At 38.4% G+C, this 12,605-nt stretch overlaps 1 protein-coding gene across 2 annotated transcripts in view; it reads right to left on the reverse strand.

Annotated features, from left to right (window-relative positions):
* Positions 1-168: 168 nt before the first annotated feature.
* The window catches only part of LOC134664364 (uncharacterized), a 34,842-nt gene continuing 22,405 nt past the window's right edge, over positions 169-12,605 (reverse strand). Inside the window, exons 5-6 of one of the 2 annotated variants that reach the window (XM_063520942.1) lie at positions 8,223-8,323; positions 169-1,861 (exon numbers count right to left, since the gene is read on the reverse strand). In XM_063520942.1, coding sequence (XP_063377012.1) covers positions 1,687-1,861; positions 8,223-8,323 — 276 coding nt within the window. In that variant the 3' untranslated portion in view covers positions 169-1,686. Of the gene's footprint in view, positions 1,862-8,222; positions 8,324-8,662; positions 9,262-9,715; positions 9,807-12,605 lie in introns of those variants that run through there. The other variant, XM_063520943.1, reaches the window with a different exon arrangement.

Here is a 12,605-nt window from a genome sequence, read left to right on the forward strand (position 1 = left end):
TTAAATGTCAAACTTCTATGAAATTATGACGTATAATAAATCACACTTACACTGCGTGGGCTATCAAATCCACTGCAGACTTTTATTGGTGCGATTATACCAGCGCAAATATTTTTTGGTATTTAATGGATGTAATGGATCAAAACTATATTAATTAAAATAATATAGTTTAATGTAAATGATGATTTAATGGATCAAAACTATATTAATTAAAAACCAAAGAAAAATAATTATGTCAGTCATTAAGTAAGAAAAAATAAAATAAAGTTAAGTATAGCCGATCAAACAACTTTGTCAGTAGAAAAAGGCGCAAAATTAAATTTTTCTATGGGATTATTGATCGTTACTTTTTTTTTAATTTTTCGCTTTTTTCTACTAGCGGAAATGACTTTACAGACTTTATATAAGTACAAAATTGGTTTATTCGATAAAAGTACTTATGCCTACATACATATACATTTATTTCTCATTATCACAATGATGCTTTTCAACAAAAAAATTCAAAATATCAATTATCACAAAACAAAGAATAGTTATTTGTTTTACAAGGGGGCAAAGTTGTTGTTTAACCGCTCGTGCTAATATTGATACCCGAGCAAGCGAATGATTCCAAAATTGAACCACGAGCGTAGCGTGTGGTTCGAAAAATGGAATCTTGAGCGTTGCGAGGGTTTCAAAGCACGAGGGTTAAACAAAATTTGCCCCCGAGTGAAACACAAAATTTTTCACCACACCAACCCGAAGCAAATTTTAAATGTTTACATTTATATCAAAACAAAATCAAACCAAATCAAATCCAAATGAATGTTATTAAATATTTATCATCCAAAATCATCATTGAAAAGTCAATTCTACCAGCAAACGTAAGAAAACAACTCAAAATTTGCATTTTATTACTTTGCCTCACATGTGAATAAAATGCAACTTTGCTATCAGTTTTTGAAGTGCAAAGTAAGCCTTTCCGAGCTGGTGTGGTGAAAACATTGTTGTATGTCACCTTGGTACGGTTAATAAAATTGGGGATTGGTAGGTAAGTTGAAAGTAATACCTACACACGAAATAGAATTAATATTTTATAGTCATTCGAACTTCATTCGAAAGCCAAAGTTTTGTTAGATTGCACACAGTTAGATGGTTTTTCGTGAGTTGGCATTGGGACTTGTCATAAGTATGACAAGTCCCCGAAGAAAACCGAACGTGGGTGACTTATGAATCTTATGATTTAGCCGGGGTTTTCTGATAATGTAAGAACAAAATGTGACTACCGTAATAAAAATCTGACTTTTCATTAAAATAAACGTAACTTATGGCTTAAGGGACCTTGAAACACTGCATACACGCATGCACACTCGGTCACTCAAATTTGGCGCAGACTCAGCCTGGCCGCACATGCACTGAATTTTCAATTTCATTTGATTTTCGTACGGATTGACAAGTAGGAACGGGACATCACTCTACAAATGCATAGCGCTGTCTCGCTTGCTCATGTCATTCCGTACGGAAAATTTCGTGCGTGGGCGGCCAGACTCAAGGCCTGTCCAAACGAGAACAATTTTTCGCAATCAGGCTGTGCGAACGCCAATTTAGATCGCCACATTCAAGTCCGCACTACCTGATTTGATCGGTCAATTTAATCAGATTGGCGAAAAATAGTTCCCGTCTGGACACGCCTTCAGACGGACTCTTTTAATCTATTTGTCGGACAACGCAAGAGCAGCAGCTAGGCAGCTTGAAAGCCTTCTCGACCATCTCGCCGTTAGCGTTCAGGCCGGCCATGTACCGTAGCATGTACTTCTGCTTGCAGCTGGCTTCGTATCCCGAGTAGAAGTGCGCTAGCTTCGCGCAGGGGGATTTATCCTCTCTGAAAAAAAAAATACAAAAAAGTTTTGCGTTAAAATAAGGTACTTGAGATTGTTCTAACTAAACTATGCTGAAACACACCCAACTTGTCAGTAGATAAATTAATTAAAAAATTAAAAACACGACTGCTGCATTTTAAATCGAACTGAAAAGCTAAAAATAATGTTAATATGTTAGTCACATAATTTTATGAATCTAAATTGGAATGTAAATATACACTCACGGTCATTCACAGTAAATACAAAGAGCTATGCACATTTATGTCCGTGACTGTAGGTAGGTGTACATTTAATTTCAATTACAGTCGGGGGACCTTGATGTACCTAAGTGCATCTCAATCAAAAGGTCCCCCGACTGCAATTGAAATTAAATGTACACGTACCTACAGTCACGGTCATTAATGTACATAGCCCTTTGTACTTACTGTGAATGACCGTGAGTGTATATTTACATTCCAATTTAGATTCATAAAATTATGTGACTAACATATTAACATTATTTTTAGCTTTTCAGTTCGATTTAAAATGCAGCAGTCGTGTTTTTAATTTTTTAATTAATTAATCGATTTAGTTCCTAAAATTACTTTCTAAAAATATACCTATACAAGTCATATGGATGATTTGTATATATTTTTATGATCAGCGGTAAATACCCTTTTATTTGATAGGTCACTAAATAAGATAGAAGAATTTATTTTTCTTAGCACATTTTGTAAATCCTTATTTAACCAAAATAAGATTTAAGCGCGTATGTTGCATATCTTTATATATAAACGCGAGCGGCTCGGCCGGAAAAACCAAAAGAAATTATGCTCAATCGAAAGAGCTTGAAAAAATATCACTTTTGAATCGAGAACATGTATCCGCAAAATTCGTATTGTCGAGTATTTTGCATTTAAAAGAGAAAAAATTTCGACAAAGAATGCAAATGTTCAATTTGTTGTTTGACATTTGACAGCTCTATGGTTTCGTTCAGAAATTGTAAATATTTTTACGTCCGTCATGCATGTTGGACAGATTGCTGGTGAGAGTGTGGGTAAGCCTATTTAAAAAAAACGACTACTGTCAGTGTAAGATGACACTGGTGACAGATGACACACAAACATGTTACATGTATTGTGCATTGATTGACGGGTAAAACCATGGTAAAACCAAAACTTTGTGCTTTACCAGTCTGAAATTAAGTTTAATTTTCAGTAAAGGGTCTAAATGTTTGTGACTAACCTAAGCCCTCCTACGTGTACACGCTCGACGCAGCTAGCCAACTTTATTGTCACGCGTGCAATAGAGTACCTATTAAAGGCCAAGTTCGGCCTGGCCAGCCAGGGTTCACGCTAGACAACGTCAACGATTTATTTGGGGTCGCCGTCATCGAAAACGATGAGGAGGAGGAGGACTATACTTACTAACGATGACACGGCACCGCCGCGTAAAACAAACCTATGCCGAAAATCGTGAGTATCTTTAACCGACATAATTGTTTCAATCTTTTATTATTGTTGTCATGTTGTTGACAAATAATTTTGTTACCTGAACAAACCTTGCCACAAACGCTGAAAAACAATGCAACGAAGGGCGGTTCGTAAAGATTTATTTACTGTATGTAACTATTGTCACGGTAAAATATTTGCCAGGTACCATCAGCAAAAATTAGCTTAGCATTCTGCATACAAATGTATATACAGGGGTACCATACCAAGCTAATAGCTTTGCCGACTGTACACAAAGTACTTGCAAATATAATATGCAGCAGATGCATACATATAATGTGATATAAATATAAGTCATACAAATCTTGGTAAGTGCTTTTCCTAAGATTAAAACTAAATTGAACTTTAATGTGCTGTGTCCACACACATGTATCCATGAATAATTATTATTATTTTATGTAGCTACTTAATATGTATAAACTATTTCTATCACCCAAGAAAAATGTGAAATTATTCATTGCACCATTTCACTATCCCGGGTTAGGCCGGGTTGAGCGGTTAAACCTGGAGTTAAGTTACCATGGTTACCAGTACAGTTTGACACTGTTAGGCTCAGTTGCACCATTCCACTAACCTGGGGTTAACCGGTTAAATCTGGAGTTACCATGATTACCAGTACAATTTGACATTGGGTTAACGGTTTGACCGCTTAGCCCAGGGATATTGAGATGGTGCAAGTGGGCCTTCACGACAGAATAAATAATAGTACTAGATGCAGAAGACTCACTCTCTAACAAAACGTGTCTGTTACGATCAGCACAGATATGGCCGCTAGGTGGCGACAGCGCCACGCACGGCTTATGGCTTTCCCCAAAATTAGGGCGGAACGGATGTACTTTTAACTACCTGTAGCAAAGCGACGAAATCACGGAGTGAGCCACGCCTGCCTTCACGGTTTAAATGCTTAACCCCGGGTTAGTGGGATGGTGCAAGTGGCTCTAATCCTCCCTTCCAGTTCCAGTTATACTTTTAAAATCTGTATTTATATACCCATACAATATTCATTTTTTGCAGATAGTTTCAAGTATTTTGAAGTAGCAAAGCGACGAAATCACGGAGTGAGCCACGCCTGCCTTCACGGTTTAAATGCTTAACCCCGGGTTAGTGGGATGGTGCAAGTGGCTCTAATCCTCCCTTCCAGTTCCAGTTATACTTTTAAAATCTGTATTTATATACCCATACAATATTCATTTTTTGCAGATAGTTTCAAGTATTTTGAATGCTGTAGCCAGAAGACTGCCAGACAAATGTGGATTAATAAGGTTGTGGAGATAAAAAAATACATCCACACTACAGCATCCGAAATCTCAAAATCATTTGCTTCTATATCGAAGAGCTCTCTGGATTTTTTTGATGACTTTCCGGTATGTATAATGATAATTATATGCACAAAGTTTTGTTTCTTATGGACATGTATTTATTACATTAGGTATTTTATTTTTATTTAAGGTCACTTATCTTGACATAAATGCTGAAGGAATTAATTATGTCACTTTAAAAGGAGACGAAGAGCAGGACGGTATTATAAAACAAAGTTAAACATCACGGCCCGAAGACCACCCAAATGATGAAAATGTATTAACTAGGTTCAGTTCTTTTCAAATTTGTATTAAGGGGAGAAAATCCAAAATTAAAATTCAATTAAAAACTTTAATGTTTTAAGAAATTGTAAGTCATTTCAAGTTTTAGACATTTTGAAACAAAAAAATGTTTTGAGAAGAATGTGTTTGACAGATGGTAAAGCTGCGGTTTCTTCTGGGATGTGGGGATGCATAGCGAGGAATGTGTTTGTAAGAACCAATACAAATTGTCCTCCAGGACTGCGCTGAGTGAGGATAGGTAATTGAAGTAATTCTAATATTCACTCTAAAGAAACAAATCTACCTCTCTACGCATCCTTGCACATCTCTGATGGAATCATGGTCCTTGCTAATCTTTGGTGGAATACCTCATAGCCTTATTATACTTGGTTTTGTGAAAGGCTAACTTTATATGATATAGGTACTTAGTTTAATTCGTTTATTTATATGTATTTAATTGCAAAAGACTGATTATTGTAGTAAATTGTACTATTTTTATATAAGATATATTTTTTGTAAATTCAAGTAAAAATAAATGTCTTTTTATAAATCGTCAGGTGAATTGAGATGAAATTGTACTCACAACTTCCATACTGACATTTTAGTGCCATGATGGGTGCATGAAATTTGGGTTCCCTCCTTTGAGATGGAAAAGTGGGTTAGTCCGTTAGGGGCTATTCATAAATTTCGTCATTTCAAATAAGGGGGAGGGGGTCTGGACATCGGATGATGCTAGCATGACGTAGGAGGAAACGGGGTCATTCGAAGCATGATTTTTGGATGATGTTAGGGGGAGGGGGGGTCTAAAATTCAAAAATGGTCAAATACGATGACGTAATTTATGGACAGCCCCTTAGGTGAGAGGTACAGAACCGAAATGCAACAAGTAAGCAGGTTAGGTTAGAACTGCTGCCTTTACAGAACAGAACTACGTACGACCAGAAATGTGGGTTAGGTTAGGTTTGAACTGCAATCCTTGAAGAACTGAACTGCTACCATAAAAATGGTTTAGGTTAGGTTAGAACTACGATCCTTACAGAACCGAACTGCTACCAGAAAAGGGGGTTAGGTTAGGTTGGAACTGCGATCCTTATAGAACCAAACTACTAACAGAAAAATTGAAAAGTGGGTTAGGCCGTTAGGGGCTATTCATAAATTACGTCATTTCAAATTAGGGGGGGGGGGTCGGGACATCGGATGATGGTAGCATGACGTAGGAGGAAACGGGGTCATTCGAAGAATTTTCGAATTTTTGGATGATTTTAGGGGGGGGGGGGGTCAAAAATTGACAAAAAACGATTACGTTAAGTCCGGTTAGGTTAGGTCCGGTTATTTCAATATCAGTTACTATAATCACTATAGAGGTTACTATAGCCACTATAGAAATGCAAAAAAAAACATTTTAAATCATTTTCGAACTAAACCTGCAATAAACCGGGCTCTTGAAAATGTTGGCAATGATTGTTCGGGCATACATTATTAAGGTCAACTAATTACCCTCCTTTGCGTTGCGCAGTCGGGTAAAAAGGAGAAAGATCGAGGTTTTAATAAACGCATAAGTATAAAGTTTTCGGAGATGGGATAGCTAACCGCCGCCTTGATAAACGTTTAGTCTAAAATGAAATAATTATTTAATCTAAAATGAGTATTATCTTTTATTATACCCGAGCGAAGCCGGGTTCTTATCTAGTATATTTTAATTCGCCTCTCAAAGCTCTTCATTTTGAGACCCCACTCGATAGGTTTGCAAGATTTTTTTTTCTAAACGTCACGCAATATTGTGTATTACGTCCGCCATATTGGTTTTATAATGACGTCATATAGCCTATGTCACCCGGGATGACGTAAGGATTCTAATGACATATCATACATCTAAATCGGTTAAGGCATTCAGAAGTTATGATGGAATAAAGAAACTCACATAAATACAAACATGAACGCTGAACACAATACACTCTTTTTGTTTGGGCAGTCGTGTAAAAAGGCGCGAAATTCAATTTTTTTATTTGCCGCCTTTTTCTACTGACAAGATCGCTGTGCCAGAATAAAAGAAAAATAAAGCCATCAGATTACGAAAAAAAAAAATGAAAACCGCATTCGCGCAACCAATTTGTCAGTCAGTAATAATAATAATAATAACCCCGCGGGGGCAGCTTGTGGTTGACCCCGCGGGGGCAGCTTGTGGCGAGCTGACGGTGAGTGGCGACACCGCGGACCCCTATTCCAGAGGGCACTTTCATCTGGCCCTCGCCTCTGTGCTTGCCTTGACTGGCCGGCCAGAGTGTAGTCGCAAGAGCGGGACCTATGCTCCAGGTTGGAAGTGTAAAATGTCATAACGCCGGCGGCCTGCTGAACGGATTACCGGGATCTGGCTACCGCAGACTCACCTCTCGACAACCTTACAGCCACTCCAAAGTGTTGCCCTGTTGTCGCACTGTGCGTGCGGCCATTGCGGGGCCCACTCAATGAGTTGGCGAGTCACCACCTGTCATTTACAATTTTGAGACTGATTGTCACGGCAGGTGTCCGCTAGTCTCTCCCATAGCCCATTATCCAGTCCATCCAACTTTCAAATCTATAGCCCATGACCTTAGTTCCCATCGCAGCACAAAAGTGCTGCACTGCAATAGTCTCTGCACCTGGCGGGGACCATCTCCGGATGTATCATATTGTGCGCTCGGGGATGGTATCCGCCATGTGTATCCCTTGCTTTTAGATTAAATTGTCTTAAAGGGCCTCTGCGCTGTTGGCTTCGGCCCCACGTACGCCTCCCAAAAGTCCGGGACCCCATGGTCCCGAGATGTGGAAAGGACAAACAATAATAATAATAAAATGCTTAAATGCCTGTCAGTAGGTAAGAACCAGGAAAACTATTTCTACTCATCTTTTTCTTTTGGGTGCTAATACTAGTGTAAGACAAAGATAGTATAATTCTCTCTATCTATGATTGAAATGAGACGGCCCTTTGACAAACTATAACCCGATTCAGATTTATCGATTTGTTATAGTTTTGAACTGGTTTTAATACGAGCTTGAAGATCTCTCACGCTGATTAAATATAGTGCATATGCGAAGTGAAGTGAAAGTCATGCGTGAGATGCGTACCATTCACCAAAACGTGAAGGTCGTATCAAAACCAATACAAAGTACATAAGAAAATGTTTAATCTGAATGGGACTCCTAGTTACCACTTAAGTACTTTATTTATCTAGTAGGGTTTACAACCTACGTTTTAATTTTGAGATTATATTATACATAGGTTAATTAGAATAGAATTCATCTATAATACTTACTTGCATATTTCAACATGGAAGCCCTGCAAAGGCTTGTCCTTCTGGTTTAGGATATAGTGCCAATTGCCGTCTTTGTCCGGAGCCGCCTTCGGTATTACCACCTGCAAAAAGTAAAATACGCTATAACGCTATTCAGTTGTACCACAAAACTACCCCTGCATACATAAATAAGTATGCAGGAGTGCTAAAAAATGTACTTAGGTACTGTAACTATAATATTTAGTTGAAACTTTTTGTTTAATTGTTGGCTTTTGTTAAGCTTACGTCTACCTCCCTACCTACATATAATAAGTAGATAGTATATTTAAAAAATATATCTATCTTATATTATTTAAATAATAAGTTGTAAGGGGTTTTTCCTTATTTGAAATGCCGGGTTATTTCCCTTTACTTGCCTATTAATTTCTTTAGGTTTCTTTAGGAATTTATTAAAACACGGATTGATCTAAATTTTTTACATTTATTGTAAATATGGCGTTGTATAAACTGTCTTTCTTGATCCTTGAATAGTTTTTCACATTACTATGTCAACGTGTTATTAGAGTTAGACCAAGAAAAGTCGGCAGAAATTTTGCCAGTGGTCATCATTTAAAAATGTAAGATTAGTTCTAAGATAATGGAATGTTAATTCTTTTTTAAAAATAACCAGTTTATTTTTTTTTTCTTTTTTTTTCATAGCAGTTGACGTTTAATATAACACCTGCACTGCGTGTGCTGTCAAAATCTTTGCAGACTTTTCTTGGTCAAACTTTAGGCATCGATGCCTATTTCTAACTGTTCTAATTTATGATGAATTTTTGATTGGCGCAATAAAATTCTAGGGCACTATTAAAAATAGAACAATCATTTTCATAAAGTCTAGTCCTAATCAGTCTGCCGAACGACGCACGAGCAACAGCTGGGTATCTTGAACTGCTTCTCGACGACCTGGCCGTCCGCGTTCAGGCCAGCCATGTATCGCAGCATGTACTTCTGCTTGCAGCTGGCTTCGTAGCCCGAGTAGAAGTAGGCCAGCTTTGAACAGGGCGAGTCGGCTTTGCTGGAAAAATATTTTTTTTTTTACTTTTGTGTCAGATTTATCAAACGGGTTAAAAGAAAATGCTCATGCGAAGTTAGAAAAGCTCTCGGATTTTTTCAGGAAAATTGCACAGAAAACAAACGAAGCTTTCATTTTGGAAATGTGAAGAGTTCTCAATTTTTTTTATGGAAATTTCGCACGTAGGAAGCATTCCGACGGCCCATCCCTGGAACCTGCTTTAAGTAAGGTTTTGTAGCTCAGACAGATAAGTTTTAATCATACAATTTGGCTTTACTTTGGGCCCTAGGAGAGATTGAACCTAGTTGCTGTGGACGATGAGGGTCCTCACTAAGGCACATTTTTGTGTTTAGGTACATTTATCGACACCATAATTTATATGATTTAAAGGACTTAAAGGTATACCATTAGTAGTATTATACTTCGATTTTTAAGGTTATTAAATCTTACTATTCACCTGCATATTTCAACGTGGAAGCCTTGCAAAGGCTTGTCCTTTTGGTTCAGGATGTAGTGCCATTTCCCGTCTTTATCTGGAGCCGCCTTGGGTACTGCAACCGAAAATACATCATTAGCAATATTAGAATACATATTTTTTCTAAAGAATATGTGAAAATTAGGAAAATAATTAATAATTTCCATGGTGGCAATTTTCCTAAATATGCCATTTCTTATCTCAATCAAATTTTAGACCTTATTTCTTTTGAAATAAGATTGCGAATCGTCAATAAACAGTGTCAACGACACTATGCATTTTTTACTACCTACTATGTTAGATACTACTATTTGTCTGGTATGAGAATTATTTAATAAGTAAGTACTTCAGTATAACATCAATAATAAGAAAATTAACCTACCTGAACCGGAGTTACATGACTTTGAACTTTCTAACCCCGGATCAAACAAAACGATCCTTGTTAGTGCACTGTAAGTATTAACTTATCATTATCATTGTGGTGAACCTCTTTACTCATAACATTTATTATTTTTCCATCCTACATGCCTAATTCATATTGTCATTCACATACGTCATGTTTTGCTAATTAAAACCTACAGATTAGGTTTTGCCTATTATTTCAATTTAATTAGCAAACAAAACGACTAATTTCGAATGGATAAATATTTACGCCCTGAGCGGTTTGAAGGAGACCCATCGCAGAGCACCGCGGCCGCAGAATGGGAACATTGGAAGAAGACCTTCAACAACTTCCTCGCGGTGCAAGTTCTCTCTTCCGATCAGGTCAAGCTAAATATTTTAATCAATCATCTGTCTCCAAATGTCTATAACTACATAAGCGAGTGTCAAACTTACGAACAAGCAATACGCGTACTAGACGGGATTTATGTAAAACCTAAGAACATCCTTTATGCGCGCCATGCTCTCGCTACACGAAAGCAAAACAGTGAAGAGACAATCGACACATATATTCAAGCTCTGAAACAACTATCTAAAGCTGTGACTTCACTGCCGTCGATGGCAATACAAACCGGGACGACAATATCCGTGATGCCTTCATAGCAGGAATCTCTTCAACTAAAATAAGAGAAAGGCTTCTTGAAAACCTGAGTCTAACGTTAGATGAAGCACACAACCAAGCTCGCTCCCTGGAGATGGCAGAAGTCAACACATTACATTACAGCAGCACAACACCTGTGAATGCAACTATTGAAAATATACGCAATACAGCTGGTCCAAGCGAAAACACTTCCGCTGCCGCGTCAGCCTTGAGCTCCAATCGAAAATGTTTCTTCTGCGGAGGACGTGTACATCCACGCAAGACCTGTCCCGCCTTCGACGCTTCTTGTCAGCTTTGCAATAAGAAGGGACATTTCGCTAATGTATGTCGTAGCAAGAATCAAACCAGTGCTGCAATACCTGATACGAATAATGTCAGTTCCAGCATCGTAGCTGCATCACCGTCATCGTTACGCAAAACAACGATGCCTACATACATCAACGGTATCAAAGCTGAAGTATTGCTAGATACTGGCAGTGCCAAGAGCTTCATGAATTCCAAATTTGCTAAGTCATGTTCCTTGACAAGTAAGCCCAGCCAGCAGAGAATATCCATGGCCTCTCTAAGTCATAGTGAACCAGTTGCGGGAGAAATAACTATCGATCTTACATTGGGTAAGCATTCATATGATGACTTACGGCTACTGCTAGTAGAAGACCTATGTTCCGACGTCATTATTGGCCTCGACGTATTGGCTCAACATTCTTCTATCGAATTCGATTTTGGCGGTCCGAGAGAACCTTTAGTTGTCTGCAATGTGGCTGTAGCGTCCGTGCCTGCAGTACCTTTATTTGCAAACCTAACGCCGGGATACAAACCGATTACCATCAAGTCACGGCGGTACAGTGACGACGATCGACGCTTTATTGAGGAGGAGATAAAGAACCTTTTAAAGGAAGGTATTATCGAAGAAAGTAGGTCGCCGTGGCGAGCGCAGGTACTAATTACGAAATCTGCTACCCATAAGAAACGTCTTGTAATCGACTACTCAAGAACGACCTAATCAATACACTGAACTAGGTGCTTACCCACTTCCCAGCATTGAAGAATTGGTTTCAAAAGTGGCTAAATACTCCGTCTTCAGCGCTATAGATCTGAAGAGTGCATACGACCAGGTGCCAATTTTGCCAGAGGAGAGACATTTTACTGCGTTCGAAGCTGCCGGAAATCTTTACCAATTCCGCCGCATCCCTTTTGGTGTTACCAATGGAGTTTCTAGCTTCCAGAGAACCATAGATTGGCTTATTCGGACAGAAAATCTGGCAGGCACATTTGCCTATCTCGACGACATAACAATATGTGGCAAGTCACCTGAAGAACATGATACGAATTTGCAAAACTTTCTGACTGCTGCTAAAAAGTACGGTCTGACTCTCAATGAAACCAAATCTGTTTTTAAACAATCTTCCATTAATATACTTGGCTATACGATCGCTAATAATGTTATCAAACCTGACAGTGTCAGATTAGAGCCTCTTTTAAACTTACCTCCTCCGCATGACTTGCCCAGTATGCGCAGAGCCCTGGGCATGTTCGCTCACTACTCAAAGTGGATACCAAACTTCTCTGAAAAAGTACACGAACTAGCAAAAACAAAGACATTTCCACTAACCAATACTATGATTAAAGATTTCGGAGATCTTAAGAACTACATAGTAAAATCGTGTGTTCACGCCATTTGTCGTCAACGTTCCATTTACGGTTGAGACAGATGCATCTGAGCACTCAATTGCAGCGACGCTTTCGCAGGCTGGCAGGCCTGTAGCATTTTATTCGAGAACACTCAATGCAAGCGAACAGAACCATTCGGCGATTGAGAAACAAGCTTAC

The sequence above is a fragment of the Cydia fagiglandana genome, chromosome 5 (assembly GCF_963556715.1).
Source record: "Cydia fagiglandana chromosome 5, ilCydFagi1.1, whole genome shotgun sequence".
NCBI classification, from domain to species: Eukaryota; Metazoa; Arthropoda; class Insecta; order Lepidoptera; family Tortricidae; genus Cydia; species Cydia fagiglandana.